Below are 23,381 nucleotides of genomic sequence, written 5' to 3' on the forward strand. Positions count from 1 at the left end.
TTTTGCAAATCACTACAGTTTGGCTTCTTAATTAAATGTAAATACGCCTCTATTACCGTCACCTTCCATTGGCTATTATTACAGAAGTTCCAATATAATGGGGTAGTGCAGATTCCTTGTGGGTTTCTGGAGAAGAAGCTGACGAGGGGCTTTGGTTTTTGTAAATAAACGTATTTACTTCCTCGGAATTGTATCCATAATTTTCTCCTACATGTCCTGTCGCTGTACATGATGAAGTTTGAAATGTTCCGTGTTTGGCTAGAACATGGTGATAATTTAGAAGCACAAACGGAACTTGCCCAGAGGGTCTCACGTCCATCACGCGTTCGCTTTCAGAGTCATGATCAAGCTTTACAGGCATCCTCTCGTCGCTGTCCAGTTCATCTAGATTTGTACCGTGGTGACCAATATGCCCATATTTGGGTTCCTTCATACAAATCCTTCTGGTTTGCTCATACATAGAGGGCATTGGCAGGAGGTGGCTTAATTGTCCTATAGCTTTAGACTGGAAACATTCTGATTTTGGCAGCAGGGAGTTAGCTATTGAGTTTGAAAAGGAACTTTCATTGATGCTCATTTTTTCTTGTAGGTCTCTGTTAAAAGCTAACTTGTTTTCTTCTTTAATGAGGTGGTGAGGTGGCTGAATCCTGTTTTCTATCTTGTTGGGTTTCACGATGCTGGCATCATAAATCTCTTCTTTGTATCTGCTGCCTGGCACGGATGCTGTGCAGCTTGTAAAGTTGTCAGACAGAGCATCTTGGCTGTATCTTCTGTTTGATATGGGCACTTGCAGAAAAGAGAAAACATGTTAATTACTGAGAGTGAGCTCATATAATAGACTATAACACTTTTTATGACTCGACTTTAATGCCCATTAGGCTTGGGCCAGATCCAAGTCCCACTGAAGACATCAGAGACATTCCCTTTTGCCTCAGTGGCTTTAGACAAGTCTCTCTAAAACAGTACTGAAAAGTAAAAAAAATAGCCCAAATCCATTCAGAAGGGCTGACGGCATTTAACAATTCTGAAAAGGTCTTCCCTGCAAAGTGCCCATTTGTTTATTTGACTGAATAATTATAAACCACGGTCGTTATTAATATGGTTAAATCAGGGAAAGGAAACCAAAGAAATTTTGAGAGATGTGACCTGCTATCAGAAACCTTGGCCTTAAATATCCTCATTTCAGAGATTTAGCAAACAATTTGCCAAAGTATGGATAACATTTATTAAATGTCAGTGATCCAGGGGTTAGAGTAAAACAGAATTTATTCTTCCTGACACTGTGGAAATATATTGGACCCCTGCCCTTGTAAGGAAAGGAGAAGAGGGTGTGTAGTATTTGTGATATCTATTTGTGGTACATGTAATATCTAGATTGTGTCACGTTAAAGGCTCTGCTTTTTCTCTGTGTAAAGCTAGTGTTGGATACTAACAACACCTGTTGAAAAGCCACGTGAATACTTGAGCAATGCTCCATCTCTGCTTATAAGGTGCTGTCATTTGTGCGTGTAATACAAATGTAATTTACAACACGTACAGGGAATGCTTGTTTGAGTGTGGCCGTATGAAACTGGGCATGCATGGAAAATCCAGAACCTAGATTCTTAAATTTTGAAGAGCATGAACCTAGGATTTCTATTCAGGTTTTTCCTCTAAAATATATTGAGTAGTCCTAGTTATCTCCTAAGTTTCTGCATGCTAGCTGAACTCTTCAAACAATTTGAGTTGGTTTTATTGTTTTCTGCTTGGCTCACGCAGATTTTCCTTTTGTACGCTCCGGCCTACAAATGGTAAGAGAAAAAGTCACTGGTTCACTCCTGTATAGTATGGCTAAAATTAGGCGAGTACTAATTTTTTTGCACTGTCTTGTGTGAACGGTTTGACAGTTATACTACTCCTCCAAGGCATATTTGAAAGTTTTATGTTAAAGGTTAAATGAGGCACTTACCAAATTTCTCAGATTAAATCTAAACTCTATTCTGTGTTCTGCTCACTGAAAGCCCTGGACACCAAAGTGCCTTTTGTAAAGGGGATTTTCTGTTTTTCTATAAGTTTTATTCGACATCTTAAAAGTTTTGGAGTTCCCTTGTAGTGGTTGCTGACGTAACTGTACCCGCTAATAATTCAATATTCCCTGTGCTATAGTAGACTGGCAAAGCCTTCATGTATAACAGGGGAAGCAGAAATAGCTTGATTGTACCTTTTTTTTTATACATAGAGCTCCATTAATTTCAGAGGGAGTTGCACCACATAATTAACACCAGAATTTAAACAGGAATCTGGATCCCATTTCTTCTTGATCAACCCACCACCCTCCTTGAAACAACAACCTTTCAAGTTATTCTTTTTAATTTCCATGTATATATTTTGTACCGAGAAGTATATGCAGGCCTAAGTAAACTGAATTCTCATCAGCTGTTGAAAAATGGCCCTCTTAGATCACAAATCAAAACACAGATTCAGCCACATGCTTGAGTGTAACTTGGAAAATTTTCCAATGTAGTTATACTACTGTAATTTTAACTCCACGTTTGGCATTTTTACTACAAAGTAAGTATCCATGCTGAGAGCTACTGACATATACCTAATACAGTTTAACTAATCTGGTATGCTGGTTTTAGTGCTTTTCCCACTTGACACATCCACAGGTTTTGTGCTCTCGCTGCAGCATGGACTCTTGTTACCTTACAGCTCTGCTCTAATCTCTGAACTAAAGATTGTCCTTTTCCATTTTTAGAGCCCTCACTTGTAAGAAGCTGAAGCATCACAGCTACCAGTTGGCCACTGTCTCGTTATCTTAGTTTTTGTAATCTCAGGTCCTGCTGAGCCGATGGCTGGCTTTTTGGTAGCAGAAAGTAATTTGCGTACTTGGGAGATTTGCAGGATATTATCCATTCTGTTCTGTCCTGTTTCTCAAACATGGTTTTCATCTCTTTTGTTGAGGGAGAAAGTAAGCATCTGGTTAATTGTTTGCAGGCATCCATTGAAGATGTCAGCCCGGTGGTGGAGTTGGACTAGGCACCTAAGCTAGTCCTGTCTGCAGGGCAACAGAGCACAGGAGGTTTTGTCCACTCACATTCAGAACAGTTCTTGGAGCTAGACTTAAACCTGCTTTTGTCTTCCTTTGCAGACAAAAACCCATGGGTGTCCTGGGAAAGACTCCTCCCGGGGAGTTTTACATACAGACGTTGATAGAAAGTGGACCAGCTGCTCTGTGCTGCCATAGAAGGGCAGCACCCCAGGATTGCTTCAACCCACCTGGTAGGTGGGCAGTTGCTAGAGTACCTGCCTCAGCAAGTGTGCAGCAAGCTGTGCATTCTGCATTTCTCCAGTGTGGAAAACCCTTTACGGTCACTGAAGTCAGTGTATTAATTTGGCATGCTTTCCAGACCACTCTTCTGCCAGAGCAGCTCAGTTACGCCAAGTGAGGTAGATACACCGCACATCTGAGGTTGTGTATCAGGACAGTGATAGCGGCTTTCTCGAGGGCCCTTTATACTTACTTACACTGCCTCCACTCATCGTAGCCTTAAACTGCGACAATGAGCTCAGTCCTCCAGGCATCACATCTCTCTTGATTCTTGCCAAGTATCTCTGCTTTCCTGGAGCAGCTGGGGCAAGTTGAAGGAAAACCTGGAGATAAGAGCCCCATCACCTGGCCTGCTCAGACTTCAGCATCCAGCCATCCAAGAGGGAACAGGAAGGCTACTCTAGCAGGTATTGGTCTTTGTTTCAAACATACCATGTCTATTCATAGTTACAGTACGCTAGAGCAATCCTTCCCCTGTCAAACAGGGTGTTGCAGCGAGGAGCATTCCCTCCGCACCTTTAAATAGTGCTGTCAGAGATCAGGTGGTGCTCAATGGGAAAAGATGCTTGCAGAAAAGGTAATTCATTTGCAAACATGCCTTTCTCTACCAAGGCATTAATAGTTAGAGATGCTCCTTGTTCTCTCATTGCCCCTGCCTATTTCAGTAAAAATGAAAGACAGGCATCCTGGAGCCAGGTTAAAGCCGAAACAGACTGGAGCTCCGAGCTGATCGTTGTGCAAAAGGTATTCAGTCCTTATCAATCAGCAGAGTTTTGCATTCTCTGTGTCAAAAACCTTGTCCATTTTTAGGACACAGCTGAAACCCTCTTCATGCATGCTTTGTCTTGCATAATCTTTTTTTGGTCTCTCTGATCTCCAATACTCTCAAAAGAGTGTGCTCCTGACAGTTAACTACATGCTCTGAAAGACAGTATGCCAACATCTGAATGTTGACTTGTAGCCCGTGATGTTTCAGTATGATTTCCAATCTTTTGTACAGGAGGGCCTTCAGAGAAGAGCCTGAGTTTTGCTGAGGATCAGTGAGCAGAGCCACTGCACTGCTGAGGTCATGCACTCCTGTGTTATAAAAACATGTTGGCATTCCTCCGAAACAAACAATGCAAAGATACAACAGGTCTTAATACTGTCCATGCCCACAGAAAAGACATTTTTTAGATCAGCTTCATATCTGTGCTGTGTCCTGGTCTGAACCGTAATTGCAAATCGTCTGAGGCATGGGCTGATGTTGTAATTACTATGTTCTCCATTATTCTCCCTCCAAAAACAATAAAGATCTCTTTGCCTCTAGTGGAATACACTTTTCAAAGCAGATGTCATGTATTTCTTCCAGTTGTCACGGGCTAAACCTGGGGAGTTGTTCTGGGGGAAGAAGACAGACCTTTTTCACAGATTTTCTTAGTATTCTTCTTCATTTCCTGGTTTTTGGCAGGATTAGTGGCATTAAGCTTCACACAGATAGTACAGACTGGCCACCAGCGTAACTTAATGGGAAGTGGATACTGCGGTACCCACAGCAGTAACGTATCCATTCAAGTGTACAGAGAAAAAGTCCCTAAGTAGATGGTTGCCTTCTCTGAAGTGAGTTTCTTTTCTGATGACTAGGCCAGCTGGAAAAAAGGGGAAGAAGCTTTGAAACCAGATTCTGAGGCAGCAGCATCTGATTTGCAGGCAGTTTTATCTGCTACGTGCTTTTCCAGAGCTTTGATGGCTTGGCATGATCATCTTAAAATCTCTGATCTCTCCAAAAGAAGCTATTTTCCATAGAGAAAAATGTCTCTGGCCTACGGCACTTTTGGCAGATGCCTCTGTGGATGTGATGTGGAATAGCCCTAGCATCCAACCCGGTTGCCAGATGTCATATTTGGCATTGCCTTTGGATTGAAGATAATGATGCTAAGCAGATCCTCTCTGCTTTGAAGCTTACTGGCTGTCAGTTTTTCAGTGAACCACTGGAAAAAGCAGCAGTTGACAATGTAAGGAAGATCAGATGCCCCTTTCAATTCAAAGCAAAGAGTCGCTTCCAAGTGTTCAGATTTCTGCCACCAGCCTCAGCAAAAGTACAACAGGGCTAATTCTCCCTCAGGAGGAAACAAACTCTGGAACAGTTAGAGATAAATCCTTTTTTGCAGGGGAGGCTCCATTTTTCTTTCCAGTCTTACAACACTGTGTGTGAACTCAACTAATGGTCGCTGACCAGGCCTGAGTTTGACCACATTCTTTTTTTCCTTCCTAAATATTACAATTGTAAGAGATTTTGCAGAGAATTAATTATACCAAGTCACTTTTCATCAACTACCCAACAGCTAAACATCCATTAAGATACATCCGTGCCCAAATGATAACCCAAATATCCCAACTTTAGCAACAAAATCTTAAGTAGAAGCAGAAGTAAGACCCGTTGGTTAGCACACCTCCATTTTCCTGGTTGTGAGGAGATGGTGAAGGCATGCATGCGGGATGAAATTGAAAAATGCCAGCAGTTCCTTGCAGGTTTTGTTGGGATTTTTTTTACCCTAACATATTTAACAGCACTCCTGTGCAATCTTTCTGAGTTAATATATGTACTCGGAGTTATCTGCCCGTATAACCGACTGATGGTAAATTAATTGTCTGCTGCTACGCTCACTGGGCTTTTCTGGCAAATGTCATGGCCGCAATCAGTTTTACAGACTGTTCTCTGAACGGGCTGTTCTTTCCGCAACCATTCTCAGTGTATCTGATGGCACCCTCTGACCAGCAAGGGCTGGTTCTACTTTTTTGGTCGGTCTCAGGGCATCTGCTAGTCTGGAAGCAGAGAAGAAAAGCTGGGCTAACTTCTGTGCACCTAGGATAGCCCTGTTCCCGCAGACTTACTGGGGATCTGCGGGATTTGCTTCAGACCTTATACTCATCCTCAGAAGATTGAGCTTCTTTTTCCCCCACAAAGCTACTGCATCTTTAGAAAGGATAAAAATGTTTCTTAATTTTGCTCTAAAGCTACTCCTTTTCACACCCAGTCCACAACAGCAACAAAAGGAAACCAGCACATTAGGGGAGCGTAAGCTCAGAAAAGGCATTTAACCTGCACTAGGCTGTTAGAAGAGCTTCAGTCTTGCTCATTTTCAACCTAAAGACAGGACAGTAAAATACAATGCTACAGTCGGCTAGGTGAGGTCAAACAGCTCGGTGAGGTCAAACAGTCCTGTGAAGGACAAAACCCTGATCAGAAGTTATCTGCTCCTCTCTGGGAGACACGTGCAATGTCTGATACCGTCTTCTGTCTCAGGCAGCAAGCTCAGCTTTTAACATCTGCAGATATTCCCTTCAAATCTAGGACATTTAATGTCACGTGCTAATGTGAAAAATGCTTGTTTCTGGTACGTAAGCATCTTCAGCCTCTCTTTTCTAGATTTTTATTTTAAATTTCCGCTACTGCTTCCTCTGTCCCATCTTCAATGAAGCTAGAAGAAAGGAGTGTTGCCATCTAACTTTGTAATGGCATGTGAACCAGACAGTCCTCATCAGTGATTTTTAACTCATCAAAATGGTGTGTGCAGATAGATGTAATGTAAACGAGATCTAAGGATTGGAGTGTATCTTGAGCTTGTTTGCTTTTGGTTACTTTATAGCTTTGCAAGGTTATTTCATAGGCTGCCACCTCAGAGGAATCAATGTCTTCAGTGCTTCCTTCAACATGTGAACTGACCATCTGTATAGGGGGATAATGCAGCTGATCAGGGAGGAGCACTGAAGACATTCCAATAAAGCAGAAGACAGAACATGACAGAACATTTCACCCATGCAAAAGCTGTAGTAGCTGTAAGGCAAGGACGTTCCAGAATGGCTTCATACTCGGAAAGGACAACCTTCAACTTTCATGGAAACAGACCACGCTTAGTTTCATTTCTGTATGTGAGCTGAAGTACGTTTCTTTCTGACTTCAGCAATGAGTCAGCAATGCTCAATGGCCTGAGCAATTCCCCTAAATAACTCTCATGCAAAACATGAAGGTACGCTGTGACAGTATTAAAGCAGGTGGTATCTCTGTCCCGTTCTAAAAGTGGTTCTGGTGAATATATTTTTGCAAGTGATGCACTGATAATATTCCTAATCTAGTGCTGATGGTAGTGGGAAGAAGGATGAACATGTAAATGCCATAAACATGGCTGTTGATACACTTCACTGTTTCTAATCTTCCGTGTTTCCTAAACCTCTTGTAATTCCTGTTTTCCAAACTACAATTACAAATCTTTCCCAGACACCCCACAACTTTCTTTTCTGTTTTTTAAAGTGACACCCACCTTCATAACTCTGTGCAAGATTATGTCGAATGATGTTCACTGGCTGATCAGGAAGATTTTTGGATGGTGACTGGCTGTTGGGTACCAAGGAGTTGGCATAATGCCACTGGCATTCTCCATTTGTCTGTAGCGTACTCAAGAAAAATCGAGCCACTTCACAAGGTGCTCCTTGAGACTGCCCAAACTTTGAAGGCAGCATTTGCTTTTTGCTACCGAAGACATGAGAATCTACAGGGAAGTGTCCATAATGGTAAGAGAAAGGCAAGCTATATGACGGGGCATATAAAAGTTCACTGTTTTCTGAATGGAAGTTTTGTTCTTGAACGGTGGCAGCGTTCACTGCAGGGCTGGATCGCCAGTTTCCCACCTGGCTGCATTCCAGTTTGTCTGTTTGGAATGAGCTGTATTGCTGGGGGAAAGAAAAAAAAAAAAAAGAGGGAAAAAAAAGAAAGGAAGAAGTTTAATGACTAACTTTTATATGAAACCACATAACATATCATACAGGCACCCAGAGCCGAGCCTCCTTGAACTGCAGTCTCACTGGCTAAAGGGACTGGCTTACCAATGCCTTTAAAGTTCTCTGTCTTCACAATAACTTTACCTTCACTTAACATGGGAACAAAAACTGTTTTGTCATCCTAATGTTAAAGGTTTATTTGGTAATTTTCCCCTTTGGATTTAGCTAGTAAGTGTAGGCAGTTGTACATCCCAGAGGGCAGAAGTCTGTTGCGAGGCACTGGAAGTCACTGATAAATGGAACAGCAGACCATGAATGTGATTTTGCATGTGTTGGCACGTCAAGCTTCAGAATGGTAGGAAGACAACATCTATCCTTGGCATCAGCTTCTGTCACAATGATTTTCTCTTCCCACTCTCTCCTACCTTCCTCTCCAGACTCCAAATGCTTTTTGGGCTCTCACTGTATAAATGCAGTATTCAGCTGCATTCACTGCTGGCTTAAGTCATAGTAGCCACTTCCAGCAAAGTCTCAGAATGTCTCATGGTGGGTGTCAGTCCCACCAACCCTGTCTTATGGACAGTCTCCATAGTTTCCTTTCAAGTCTGCTTCTAGCTGAGCCAGTGACAGTGAGAGATATTCCAAATCCCACCCCTGTGCTCTGTTTGCTAGGATTCTTCCTTATGATGCATTCTGCACTGTAACAAACTGCTCACACCTACATGACATTAACTCTGCATATCAACAGTGAAAGATGCGTTCTACACTAGCTCAGACTTTCACAACACAGCTATCCTTAGCACATGTTTTAGTTCTTTTTACCAAGAAAGCACATTGGTTTTGAAGTACTTTACATACTCCAAATCAAAAATTTTTGTGTTTGCATCACTTGCCAGAGTTGGTTTGTACTACTTGTGCTGTCCACCCCAAGGACAAAAGGCTCTAATTGTCTTCCAGCCTACAAGGGAATTCCTGCGGCAGAGCATGCTAGTCATTTTTTACAGTAAGTTCATTTCTGGATGATCTCTGTCCTGTCCCAAGCACTCTACAACAACAATTGCTAAGTAAATACTGCTGGAAATGTTACCTGTTGTGGGTAAGGCGTTGTTCTGAGTTTTGCTTTCATTTTATTACTTTTGGGTTTTACTATTTTCCTTGTTTCCTGCGAGGTAGATACCGAGTTTCTGCATGAAAACTGTGACTTAGAAATGGTAACCTGGTCCAGTGACAACTGAAGTTCCTTATACTCAATATCTCTGCAAAAGAACAGTCCAATAAATTACACACTCAAACATACCACACAAACCCAAAATAGCTCCTTTGAAAACACATTAGCTTTCACGGTGTTTTCATTTTCATTCTTCCAAGATTTTCACTGAGTTTGCAGTGCCAGGCTGGGGATTTCAGCAGGCAGTGAATTTTATGGTCTGATCCTGTCCCCGTGCAAGTCTATCACAAACGTTCCACTGGGAATCGCAGCAACATCTTTGTGCTAAGTGTCCCCACCCTCTGCACCTAAGCTGTGCCAGCTCCTCAGCCATCCGTGGCACCCTGCAGTTTGCAATCACAACCAGGTCAGCTGATAGAAAGACACAGATCAATTCATCTGTCTCCTCCTCAATCAGGAACTGGTCTCCACCCTCACTCTCACAATTAGCCCCGAGGAAAGGAAAAGGAGCAGCATTCCTCTCCTGTCAGCGCAATGTGCTCGTAACTAGACCACAGGAGCTGCAGTGTTGTTTTTCTGACAGTCCCTAGACTTTCATTTCTGCTCTGCTCAGTTTTATCTGCCCCCAAGACAGGGCAGATTATTGTACAAAAAAGGCTAAAAAACAAGTCAAGGACAGACCGTGGGTCATATTTTGAAACATTAATTGATACAGTTCTGATGATTAAATGTTCTCCCTGGTTTTGTTAGTAGCAACAGCAGAGCATAATTTTGAAAGGATAACTAGAAAAAATGCTACATCTCTCTCAATTCCTATCTAGAACTCATTTCCATCACTTTTTGATGGTGAATAACCTAGAAGTAAGTTCAACTCAAGAACAACAAAGTTTGCTGTTATTTTCCTGGCAGTTTCCTTCTTTTTACTCAAATCACTTGCCCCAGCTCATGGGACTAAAGCAGGCTGCAGGGCTGAGTCCTTCCTTCCTGCTGCCTGCTCTCACATCTGTACAGGCATGAGGGCAGCATTAGCCAGCATGTCTGGGGCTGAGTACCTACTTCAAGGAGTTTAAGGAAACACCCTATGGTTTCTCAACTCATACACTTTAAGTCCCCAAATTCAGGTATCGGAGAGAACATTCTAGTATGCAAACACAGATGATCCTACCACACACATCATGCAAACACGTCTTATTTTCAAGCCAACTAAGAAATGGAACAGTCAAGGCAAAAGAGTGTATAGTTCCCTGCTTTATTTTATGCTACTCAGCATGAGGTGCCTTTTGAGTCCCTTTTTTCCTTCCCTCCCACTCTTCACTCGCAGTCTGTTTCACTATTACTTATCCTTCTCATTCTATATAGATTTCTGTCTCTCTCAGGTTTATGTCAAGACAGGAATTTTGGAACACCTTCAACCAGAATTCATTGAGCGCAGATCCAAACCACTCTACCTTCACCAGCTCAGTGGGAGTCACTTGCCATTATGAGAATGTAGTTTTGTTCCGAGTGCAACCCAGGGCAGGTGAGGCAATCCTCGGTGATTCACCTCTCCCTGAAAGGAGTAGTGCTTCCCACCATGTCTCTGTCTCCCAGACTGACCTCTGCAGGGTAGCAGTAGTTTCAGTGTCTGGACAGCCCCAACACAGTTCTAGTTCTAATTACAGAGCTGGGGTCCACGTCTAATGCAAATGGCTACAAGTGGTATTACATACATCACAAAGGAATCAACAGGAATACTAGCCCTTTTTAGCTCAACGTAACTCAAAGAGGGAGGATATGAGGAGAGAAAAGTGGCTGTAACATGCAAACACAGGATGACACTGGGAGACACAAGTAAAGCAAACTTGAAGGATTTAATTAATAGTGAATCAATTATGCAAACATGTAAAATGAATCAATTACTGATAACACGTAATGGTACAAAGTATTTTGACTTACGTAAGGACATAATTGACACTCACTATGCAGTGAGGCCGTGATGAACGGCTGTTATGCACAATAGTAGCGTAGCTCTGTACCCAAACCCAGCCTCCATGCTTGGACAGTAGTCGGTAGTACTTGGTTGTGACTTGGCCTTTCACCAACACTGTGAATACAATACAGAAAAGCATTTCACATTGCTTGGACTTGTGACCAATCCCTGGGGAGATTTATCTGCAAGGCAGGGACTTCATCCCTCCTCGGCCTCCCTTAAATCTCCTTCTCCTGCCAAACTTTAAATAGAAACCCTGCAAAGGTGTCTATGCTGCCCCTTTACATGGTTTCACAAGGTCACATTGTTGTTTACAAACAGTATGCTGCAAACTGCTCCTTCATTTCCAGTTCACCCTGCTCTCTTATGCTTATATTCTGCAAAAGCACGTACTGATTCTAATCTCCTAACTGGAAATGTTCAAGGCAGAAAAAATATTTTGAAGCGGACACAAGTAGCTTGACTTTTTTCCAATACGTTTGGAAGCACTTTTGTAATTCACAGCTTGATAGGTTACTGCCTATTTTGCAATGTATTTTATGCTATGATGCTTTACCCTCTGTAAGCTCTCCATTTTGAAAGTTGATTTAAAAGGGGAAAATTAAAATATTATTTGGTCCTTAGGCAGAAAATAAAGACAAGGCCAGAGAGGTGAATCAGAATTATCTGATAGATTTCACTGGAACTGTAATCCTCTGTACACCAGTTTGGATTCTCTGTGAACAAGGAAGTTTTGGCATAAGGCTATGCTATAACAGCAGTTGTGCAGCATCTCTAAATATTTAATCTAGCCACAAGTATTTCTGGTTCAGTGCCAGGCATTTATGTAATAATTCACTGGAAGATAATGCCCAGCCTTTGAAGGTGGTTCTTCTCTTGTGTGATCCTGGAGCATTCCTCTAGGAAACTCCATCTTTTTATTCTTCTATACAATAAGTTATTTATTTTAAATTTGAAAGTAAGAGACTGAGCTTGCTAAACAAACTATGTTCAAAAAAAAGTGATAAATAGCATCAATTCCTTTATATAATACATGATTGAGAAATGGAATTACTGCTTGCAAATGTAGGGGTTGTATTAGATCGAAATTAGTAGCAAAACTCACTGCAATTTTTTTCTCTCATTGTACATGCTTGGCGCAAATGCAGATACATAATAAGGAAACCAAACAGTAGCTTTCTCTTTCAGCCAATTCTAGTAGAGCAAATGACCACTTGAAATGGAAATTTTTACTATTTAGGGTTTGAAGTCTCTTTTAGATATCAGCTTTTTGCCTCATACTTGCTGGTGTCTTTTTTCATGTTTACATTTCTACGCAGAATACTCTACAGGGTGGAGGTTTATATATGTACAGATACTTAAGAAGATCGTGAGGAACATGTGTGTAAGTCTGTAAACACACCTACAAAATATGAAGGCACGTGTACTCTTTAAGTTCAATATGTCACTCCAAAGTAAAGGTCTTGTAGCTGCTACTCAGAGATTCAGTGTAACAATGCCAAATAAGGCTGTTGTAAAAATATTTGTTAGTAATCAGCTATATGCCATGAAATCACTACGTTTCTTGGTGTTTTATAACTCAAGTGGACCAGTTCTAGGAAATTACACTTACATTTTGGCCCAGACCATCTAACAAATATTTTTTGCAATGTGGTCTAAGCTTTTCAGAACTAAGTCTTCATGCTAGTTTAATGGTAAGGTTTTCCTTGAATTCAAAATGCCTCGCTACTCAGTCTTCCAAAATAGAAACTAATGCCATAATGAATCACTAGCTATAACAAAGTTCTTCTTTGTGCTTTGGGACTAGTTTTGACTTTCTCTCACTGATTGTTTTTTACATCCCTGTTTTAGCTCTCCAGTTAAGACAGTATGTTAAAGGATGTGACAGCCACTGAGGGCTACAGTGTTTGGCTTTCCTTCCTAATTATATGGATAAACCGGTATTTCTCCTGGGACGGGGGAGGACTCCATGTCTCCTGCATTTTTAGCAATCTGAGGAAAGTCTGACCTTGGCTAGGGGACAGTAGCTGCGCTTCCGATACAGTAAATGAGGTCAATTTCCATTTGGCTCTCTGTTAAATTACCCTGTTTGATGCTGATTGGGAAACCTCAGAAATGGGAGTGAGGTAAATCCACTACCAAGGCAATCTGTGCAGGCTCAGACTTCTTGGTGGCCTCTGCTGCAATCAAATGGGGAGGATTCAGTGGCTTTAGCCTTGGCTCATAGATGTGCCATTTGTAACTGGGTGTTCCGCTGTTGTGGTTCCCTCCTGGTCTAGCAGGCAAGCTGAAAAAGGCACTGGGCTGGCTGGGCTGGGCTGGTCCTTCTGGTCTGTCCTAGATGGCTATTTTAAAAGACTCCAGCAGGCTCATCGGCATGTGGCTGGGAGTTCCTAGCCTGCACTTAAGGATACCACTAAGAGAAATGGTCCTCTTGGTTCCTCACTTGCAGCAGTTACTGTTCAGCTTCCCTGACACACACAGCCTGGTATGTCATCGGTCCAGCCCTCGAGCAGCGTGGTCAGTGGATGGTGCCCTACCAGACTCTACATTTCTTTTGCCCTTTTCAGAACTAGCGCAGCTCTGCCAGAAGGCTTGATTGCTGGGGGAGAAAAAGGAGACTCCGTGTCACGGACAGAGTGTAAATTGTGCTCTGCTCTAAGATAGGTTCTATAAATACATAGGTTGACTTCCGGGAAGCAGCAAAATCTTTTGGCATTGACATCAGCTGGGGCTTGCCTTGCCACAGCAGAGATGTGACTCTTGTAAAAGTTAATGTGGGAAGATCAATGATGTTACAACATGTGGTATGCACAAAATCCTCCTCACAGAGAGAGGATGGTACAAATAAAGTGATTTCTCTGAGGCCAGAAGAATATTTTGTCTATACTGAAACAGAGGAAGACTTTTGTCTGTACTGGAACAGCTTCCCTATCCTGTCTTTTAGAATGCAAGGTCCTGAGGTGGGGGCTTATCATTTGTGTGGCCACATTTCCCCAGCTGCAGAGCAAACACTGTGTATATTGACAGTGCTATAGAAATAAATAATGCTAGTTCAGACGCCAGAAGCTTTTTCATAAGGCTGGAAGCTAATCAAATGTTTAAAACAGGAAACGCTATTTGCTGCCAGCACACCACAGACAAATATTCACATCTACATTTTCCTCATGGTCTGATGTTCCTGCTGTATCCCTTCTAACTTGTCCTCCTCACTTTGTTTTGTTCTCTGTGCTGCCTAACTTAGATTTCAGTTGCTTTAGGTCTTCGATTTGGGAATTTCTGTTTTCCTCTTTGAAAAAGCTATTGGTTACTCTAGTTTAGGGTTACCCTTTTTTTTCTTTTCTTTTTTTCTTAATATCCTTATTAGGTGCAAGATGTTTCTCTCCAGATTTCTTCATCAGATGACACTTAATCATCAGATTGCTTTATAGAATGGTATGTCAAACTTGCCAACCTTTTACTGTTCATGTTCCTAAGACATTTATTGATGGATGATGGGGGAGTTCTAACAGTGCTCTCCAGAGGAAGTTTGTACACTTTACATCTGTTTTTATAATTCCTATTACTTGGTATTCTAACCATGATTCTGCACTGTTCCCACTGTCACCCAAGCACAAGCCATTATTTTTTGCTTCTTGGCATTTATTTGCTTTGAAGCTTTCATAAATTTCTCTGCATATGCCTCATATTTTTCTTGTGGTTTTAAACTTTACAATAATTTATCTTTGTAATTCACATCCAGTATCTAGAGAATTGCTTTTAGTTATTCTGTTTGGTTGAGGGTTTTTTTCCTGGCTGGGAGTGGGGTGGGTATGTGTGTGTGTAATTCAGTAAACATGATTTGTCTCTTTAAAACTCCAGTCATACATAGATCAAACTGGCAGCCAAAGTACAAGTCTTCTACCACGCACACAGAGTTATCCATCACTCCGCTCTAAAATGGAAAACTGTTTTGCAGGGATGGTTGCGGCTATAATGGTATCAACTATATACTGGTTGACATAAGTATTTCAAATAGTCTTGTGAAAATAATACATGATATTTTGTACAGGTCAACAGTCACATCCAGATGCAGACATTAACAGTACAAAGAGGTTGCCCCCAGCAAGACACTACCATGTACCCTGGTTGTTTTAGTGTTTCGGTTTGCAGTGGCCCGGAGTGTGCAACGGTGTTTTGGCAAGTATGAACTTGCTGGGAAAGTCAGCTTCTGCTTTCCCAGGTGTAGCACACACTGCCATCAACAGAATTCGGCACTTGGAATTTCAGCACTGACTTGCCAAACACAGTTACAACCACCTTTATATTTCAGATCGTCATGAATATCACATATTAGGGTGAAGAACCGACTACTTTCTCTTCAGGAAGCCTAAAAGAAGGATTTGACTCTGGCTGCTTTCAGCCTGCAGGAGCAATCTGGAAAAAAATTCACTGACATTGGTTTTTGGATGTCATCTTTGCATCGTATGGGCTGTGGCAGACTGAGCCAAATACAGAGTTCAGCTATTCCCTCAATTTGCTTCCCAAATTAATGTGCTACTGAACAAACTACTTCCCAAATCCAGATGTTTGAAGATATGATTTGTGTCTCTGTTGTCAGATGGGGAATTATTAAATGTGTAATTTTTTTTTCCTGACACACTGTTCTCCAAACCTCACCCACATGCTATTAATGAACATTCATCTAAGGATTCTTTGGGTTTGCATTCACTTCAAACCTGGGACAATTATTACTAACATATTTCAGAGGAATGGGGAGCTGTTGCATAATTTTTCTTTTAACAACAGAGGCCAGTAAAGTTTGGATTTTCCCTTCTCACTCACTCACTTGTTCTTTTGTGTTTTGGTGTTTTTTTTTTTTTTTACTTCAAAAATTCACTAACCAGAATCAAGTCCAAATTTTCAAAAGAGCCTAGATCCTTTAAGTAGAAAGATAAATGTGGCTGGATATGTTTTTTTCAGAAGTACATCCTATTGAGTATCTAGCTTATTTGCAAAACTAATGGTTTCCTTAAGTGATAGCCAAGCACTTTTGAAAATCTAGTTCCAGTCAAGATTTGGAAAGCTGCCTCTCCTTTCCAGCATAGTGCCTGTCATCTGCAAAACTTTTCACTCTCCGTAATAAATTTCAGCCTAACATTCTTTTTACTTACACAGATGATGCGCATATCGTAAATGGAACACATCACAGCCATGAACATGGTGGTAGAGGGTTTTTTCTATCAGATCTTGGGGCTCATATCCAGTTAATTCAGTCACCCTGGAAAAGGACGATTCCATAATAAGCAAAATTTCTAGGAATATTCAGTTTCATTCACCTAACATTTGATTGTGCCAATAAATCAGGTGCCTAAAAACTTCAGGGCAAAATGTTAGTTTTGGAAACAGAATCCTCATCTTTATAAGAAAATAAAACCTCTCAACCCAGCCAAAGCAAGGTGCAGCTATTCCCTGGCCAGCCTTATACACAGGCAGGAAAGAGAGTTCTTTTACTTATTTCCACTTTGGGCTTTTGGCACTGCCATGCATGATCCTTTGCACAAAGATCCAGTTGAGAAGCCATTCACAAAACAATAAAACTACTCTTGTAGACTGCTGACACATTCTCATTTGCTTTTGCAGCCATACAAGTGTAGCATGTATGTCAGTCTATAGGGGCTGTGATCATGGTCTATAAATAAATTCAAGCTAACGCCTAGCAGAAGGAAGCAGGAGCTTATCCCAGCTGAGAATGTGGAAAGACAAGGAGCTACAAAGATCACAAGCTAAGAAAAGGAAGGCTGAAGCTAGACTTCGTAAAAACATCCTCACGTGATGAGAAGGAGAGTAATGGAACAAATGTGAAACAGCAGCATCTCTGCAGTTGCTAAAGAACCCGACTACACAGGTCAGACTTACACTGGGCCAGACCTGAAGAGTCAAACTTCACGGTCCAAAATGGACTTTTGTGTGTTTAGCGCTGTTGCTTGAGAACAAAATTCCTTAAAGTACATTGTGCCACTCAGCCATAATGTGGCTTGTTTACCTAACATTACTGGGGGTAATTTATGCTGTCCTGGGCTTTCATCACCTAAAAAGGTAGAACAGGGGTACCATACAAAGGCATGTTTACATTAACAAGCAACACGGTCCATTAGCAAGCAATCTGTAGAGTAAAATTGCTCCTGCTGAGGATCTATTTCTGCAGCAGCAGATGTACTTGCATGTTTTAATTTTGGGACTTTCACTCGGGACTAACTAGCTCTACTCTAGGCCTGTGGACTGAAAGCTTTATAATGGTTAGAGTGCTTCTTGTAGGCTGTCTTCCAGCTTAGATTTATCCAGAAGGAATCCAGTTCACATGCCTAAGGCCTCTTCATGACATGAACTGTGGTGCAACGAGCGGGGACTGTTAGGGCATTTGCCTCAAAAGCACGCTTCCCCTGTTAACTTAAACACTAACGAGGATACACTGCATCAGAGAATAACACTGTAGTATCTACAGAAATGAGTACAGGGGTCTCAAGAAACATGTGTCATTGGGTTCTGCAAATATTTGTAAAATTTACTACTAATTTTTTTCTTCTGTAACCACTATGCATCTTCTTTACTCTTACCCTAACACTAAGCAATCATGTGGGCCCCACAGAGACTGGGGACTTTACATTCTGCTTGCAAGAGAGCACTGGGGGGTGGGGTTCTTCTAAAGGAAATCAGGAAAACAAACAAACAAAAAAAAACCCCAAACAAAAAAAATAAAAGGCCTTTGTGGTCTGATTTATTATAAATACAGTACAGATACATCCATACCTCCCCTAGCTATGCCTTCATCTGGGAAACTTGCATGCCGTTACCTCAGTCAGGGATTGCCAACGTGGAGTGAGCACATGTGCTCTTTTTCTGTGGGAGGAGATGTGAATATGTGCTTGTTTTTCTCCTCTGCAGTGTGCCCCATCTCTCCTGGCTTACAGTTCTAGGGCCCCAAATTCTCATGTAAGCCTATCAACATGGTGAAATACTGGTGAAAGATCTTGTTCAGGTTTCAGTGCTCCTTCTGACTTCAGTGCAATTAAAACAAGGGTGGCAGTTTCATTCTGCTCATTTAATCGGTGAGTACAGAAACAGCTAATCCAAAAAACTCAGGTGTTAATTTTTGTGGAGGTGCAGCCTCACTTTGAAGCTGGTCTTCCCATGGGCTAAAAAAACATCATTAACAGTTACGAGGACACCCAAGCTTTTGAAAAGTTTTAGTCTGGAAATAAACTCAGCTGCTTGACTTCCTTAACACAAAACCAACCCCTCAGTAAGCCACTGTAGGGAGCCTGGGCTCTGAAGGTCATACTTCGCATGTGATAGGGCACGCAGCAGTCAGCAGAGCTTGCCTCAATGATCGGTTCTGCCCTCTAGAGTTTCTTAAAGCCTTTGTAAACCACGTAGCAATGACTGAATAGGCTGCACCACGAAAATCAGAAGCAGCCGATCACTTTGGATGGACGCAACTGTCTCCTTTTTCCAGTGACCTTAATAAATGAGCTCTTGCATGTTTTGCATTGTACCAAGCGTCTAGAAAGGCTTATTTAACTGCGCCTTCCGATGGCTTTAATACTGGCCTGTCTGCTGTGACTGTTACCTCTAGATCCAGCAACACTTTTCCTTGTATGGATATCAGAAGCAAGCCTGAAAACAGCTTTGTCTCATTCCTAATATATCCCTGCTCTGAGCAAATATAATTTGGTTTGCTCAGCTGGGAGAGCAAAAGGCTTTGGCAATGCTTAATACCCCTGATCATCCTGTGTGTGGATGACACCCATCTGCTCTTTGGTAAACATAGCTATGCAATAGTACTGGTTCTATCTGTGCTCCTGTCAACACCTCTGGTTATACTGTCTCTTTTGAAGACACTTATGTCTCCAGGCAGTTCCTCTTAGGCACACCATTTCCTTTTTTTTCCACATGCAAAGACATGTTGCTGAACCCATTGTGCTTCTTTGTAGCTGTTAAGTAAAGCACGCCAAAAAAAAAAAAAAAAAAAAAAGGGGTCCAGAAACAACCAGGTCTTTGTATTTTAGCAGCTGATGGCCCACTATCCCATTGACTTAGCAAGGAGCAAGAGCATGTTCTTGCATGGTTGGCCTGCCATGCAAAACCTCCCCATGGTCTTGGATACAGACTCTTTTTCAGTGTTACACACGAATATAATTTCTGCTTCTCGTTGCAAATCCAGCATGCCAAGAAAATGAGAGAATATGTGACACACTGCCCTACGCGTAGGGATTTTTGAAGGATGATCAACCTGTCAATAGTCAAATCTGTTATATGGTCTGGGAATTGGGCTTTTTCCCTCAAGTTATCTTGAACTGCCCTGTGCAATGTATCACTGTATACTAAAAGGTACCATGTTTCAAAAAAGAGAGGAATGAATCATTTCACAGCTCCTGACTTCTACTCTTCTCAGCTGGTATGTCAGCTATATGGGCTGAGAGTGGAGGCAGGGTTCTCTTTCCTCAGCAACAGCTGTTTTCCTGAGTTTTCTTTAAGACGACTGTGTTTTCATGTGGTAGCCAACTGAATTAATTTTCATTCTAACAACAGTAGGGTTGGTTTAATTGTTAAGGCATTACACGAAAGTGAAGATTACTATGTTTTCTTACTACTCTGTCAAAAGCTTTCTGGATGAACCCAGCAAGTCATTGGACCTCAATGTTTCAGTTGCCACACAGTTTGGGTGTTTTTGTGGGTTTTTTAATTATGACTGATGGTACATCCTTATTCCTTTCTCTAGCTTTGTATGTGAAAATTTATGTCATTTAAGGTAAAAATATATTATTCATCATGTGCCCATTACTCACAGCAAGAAGGTTTTAGTTGACTCTGAAACTGTAGGTAACTGTAGGTTAAATTGTACAGCTCTTATATGTTGGCATTCAAGATAAAGTATGGTCTATCCAGCTACAGGAAGGGATTTGAAGACCCACATGGTCTTTGTATTCCAGATCTATTTTGGACTGCTTTATTTTTCCATGGATATTTTGATCTGATTGGAAATCACTGTAGGTTATAACACTTTAAAAACATTTTATGCTAGAAATTAAATAACTGCTTACCTGGAATCTAGGAATATTAACTTTAAGTCCAAACTTGCTCTGAACATAAACATGTTACTGTGAAGTTTGATCTCAGTGATTGCACTGGGAGGTAAAGATTGACCTACAGCCACCAGTCCAACGATTTGGTAACAGGAATCATACAAAGACATATCTAGCATATACTGCCGTATCTTCAAATAGCCACTGCAATGGATCACCTGGCATGAGAAGAAAACACGTGATGGCAATGGAAGAGGCTGCGAGTGAGCTGACCACCCAGTTTCAATGAGGTTATAAAGTGGCACGCCCGTGTAACACTTACATACTTCATCGTCTGTTAAGGCGTCAGAAGTGTGGTTAATTCACAAATGGAGATTAAAACATAGTAAATGCAGGTTTTCTGGTTCATGTCAACATGATTAATACAGTATTAAAACACATGCTCTTTGGGACCATCTAGACCACTTTCTAGTAATACTTTAAACTCTCTTTGGTATAGATATCTTGTAGATACAGTCAGAAAACCCGTTCATTAATCAGAATATCTGGAATTTTTTTTTTTAATTACTGTTTCTCTCTCAAACACACACAGAAGCACATATAAACATTCACATTTTAATGAGTTATTATTCTGATGAAAAACAGACACTTTAAAATTTCAGCGGGGATTAATGCATCACATTTATAAAGTTTAACTGCTGTATATGTAAATGCACTAAAAATGAGTTTTAAATTCTCCAGTCAAGTTCAGGATATGTTCTTTTGACATGCGACCAAGCCCAGGGTCTTGAATTCCTGAATCCCCATATATTCCTGAATCCCCATATACAACTCCTAATCATAAGTGTGATAACTGTCAGTGTTAGACTGTAAAAATTCACAGTGTCAACTTAGGAGGGGAGAAAATTGTTACCTGGGGACTCTTCCAGAACACAAGGTTTATTTAATGTAGTGCTGGTGTTTAGAAATCATTTGTGCCCTTGCCAATTTTCTACTCCAAACAGCAGGCATCCTTCAACTTAATTTCTGTATGTGTTTGACTTTTAACTGTGTCCAATGGAAAGGAATTAATTTCCACTGTATTTAGTACTCCTGAACAACCTACTAAACAGCACCTATAAATAGGCTCCTCTTCTATAGCCTTCCTTCTTCCTCTCCAATCACCAAGCGTTTAGCAAAAGTACAGCAGCAAACAAAACTTATTTAACATTTCTCAACAGATCCTATTAACTCCCAAACTATCTGATTGATCGGGTTTTGCTATGCTTCAGCTACTCAGGTGATATTTTCACAATCATCAAGTCCTGGCTCTAAATACAGTCAGTGAGAATAAATTCAGACCAACATCCCTCTAGATGAATACATCCTTAAATGTTTCACTACATAAACTTTTAATAATGAGCAAAGGAAGAAAGGAAGACTGTTTTATTTTTTCCCTGCTTTATTAATCTCCTGATTAGCAGTCATAAATGGGGAAAATAAAAAACACACAGAGATAGCACCCCTACAGTCCCAACTCTTTTACCTGATTTCAGATTCAGCTTTGAGACGGAATCATTTTTGCTGGGAAGCAGCTGAGCAAACAGGGCTCCATGTAATGAAGAATCATCAGTCTAACCAGGTAGATAGCAATGTAAATAGATGGATATATATCTGAGCCTTGAACACATTCCTTAGAAGAGCTCTGCTTCTCTTGCATGCTTTTTTTGCTTTGTATTTGAATGACTCAAACAAAATGAATCCTCACCAGGCTGTATGTGAAGTATCCTTCTCTCCTGATATTTAAGTGACAGAATTGTACTGTGTAGCTCAAAGAGCAGCAAATGCACACTATAAAGCTGAAAACAAGTACTGCCTGAATAATACATTTTATTACAGAATCTCAGTGTTTGCTGTGGCTTCTCATTTCATGTAATAAATATAAAACTAATACAAGTGATAGGATTTATAAACAAACTTGGTGGTTTAGTACAATTCAACCCTGAGTTGATTTTAAGGATTGTTTAGGGTAACATTACAGTCTTATTAATGTTGAGGTAGTTCTGGTCAGACCAATGGGCAACTCGGTGGCTGCTCATCTGGACCACAGTAACATCAAGGCAGAGGGATGCAGGAAACCTCCAAGTTCCTGCATTTGGGGTCCTGCCTCACCTGTCTCCAATTCCATAGAGGAATAAAAACCGGGTGTACACTGTCTCTGCATTTCTGTGGGTGTGTTGCAGCCAATTCCCTTATCTGGGAGATCAGGATGTGGGAAATTGCCACAAAGCAAACTCCAACTTGCTGCAAGAGAGTCTGGACTTGCATTACCAAGGGAATCTGCAATCAGCAGTGGCATTTTTTACATCTATTCTGATTCTTTCCATCAGAGGCTTTGCTTTCAGCTATACATATGTAAAAAGTCCTAAATAAATAAACTTGTCACTTGTTGAATATTTGGAGGCTGTGAGGAAAAAAGTTTTTGTACGTTACCTTGTAGCCACTGCATGTCAATCCTGCATTCCTCTTGGCTAGGACACACTTCATTCTCAGGAAAAATGATCTCTCAATTTCGTATTCTGAAAGCATAAACCACAGTGCTTATTTATCACTGAAGCTTTCAAAACTGTGCGTAACATTGCTTTTCATTATTTAACAGATGTTTTTATGTCTCAGCCTTAGGCAGCAATAGAAGTCAGCCATTCTACTTCCCTGATCATTCCCTGCCCCCAAGATTTATTTTACCTTCCTATGAAACTTGAACAAGTCAGCATGACTAGGTCTACAAATTTCTGGCTTTACTACCCTTCACAAGGCAATCACCTTGTTTCTGAACAGCTAGGTACCAGCCCATATTGGTAGAGGGAATGAAGCACCTCCTTTGGAGCATAGGTAAATGAAGTCACTCTCCAAAACAACAGCAGAATGGTAAATAAGAAAATTCTTTGGTGTTGTAATAATTTGAGTGTAGATAGCTAGCCATGCCCAGATTGGTGAACTTCTGGCCCCTATATGCAATATTATTACCTGTTTCACTGACTTTCAAAACCATCTTAGTAGACAGTTTTTAAACAAATACCTTCATGGATAACATCCAGGAACATTTCCAGTATTGCTTAGGTACACACATAT

At 41.0% G+C, this 23,381-nt stretch overlaps 1 protein-coding gene across 1 annotated transcript; it reads right to left on the reverse strand.

Annotated features, from left to right (window-relative positions):
• Positions 1 to 58: 58 nt before the first annotated feature.
• SIM2 (single-minded family bHLH transcription factor 2) lies at positions 59 to 22,838 on the reverse strand. The gene is made up of 7 exons (XM_010152571.1): positions 22,743 to 22,838; positions 20,289 to 20,488; positions 16,359 to 16,465; positions 11,172 to 11,319; positions 9,156 to 9,324; positions 7,612 to 8,020; positions 59 to 786 (listed from the first exon to the last, which is right to left on the reverse strand). Exons 1-7 carry the CDS (start codon positions 22,836 to 22,838, stop codon positions 59 to 61), a joined length of 1,857 nt encoding a protein of 618 aa, XP_010150873.1.
• Between the last annotated feature and the right edge of the window lie 543 nt (positions 22,839 to 23,381).

Source organism: Eurypyga helias, unplaced genomic scaffold, assembly GCF_000690775.1.
Source record: "Eurypyga helias isolate BGI_N326 unplaced genomic scaffold, ASM69077v1 scaffold3315, whole genome shotgun sequence".
Lineage (NCBI taxonomy): Eukaryota > Metazoa > Chordata > Aves > Eurypygiformes > Eurypygidae > Eurypyga > Eurypyga helias.

Excerpts from the sequence above, each read along its gene's own strand:
- SIM2 (XM_010152571.1), bottom strand. The coding sequence starts at position 22,838 with ATGCTTTCAGAATACGAAATTGAGAGATCATTTTTCCTGAGAATGAAG. Across the intron at positions 20,489-22,742 it reads TGACATGCAGTGGCTACAAG|GTGATCCATTGCAGTGGCTA; the intron begins GTAACGTACAAA and ends TTCTCATGCCAG. Across the intron at positions 9,325-11,171 it reads AGTGTCAATTATGTCCTTAC|AGATATTGAGTATAAGGAAC; the intron begins GTAAGTCAAAAT and ends GTTCTTTTGCAG.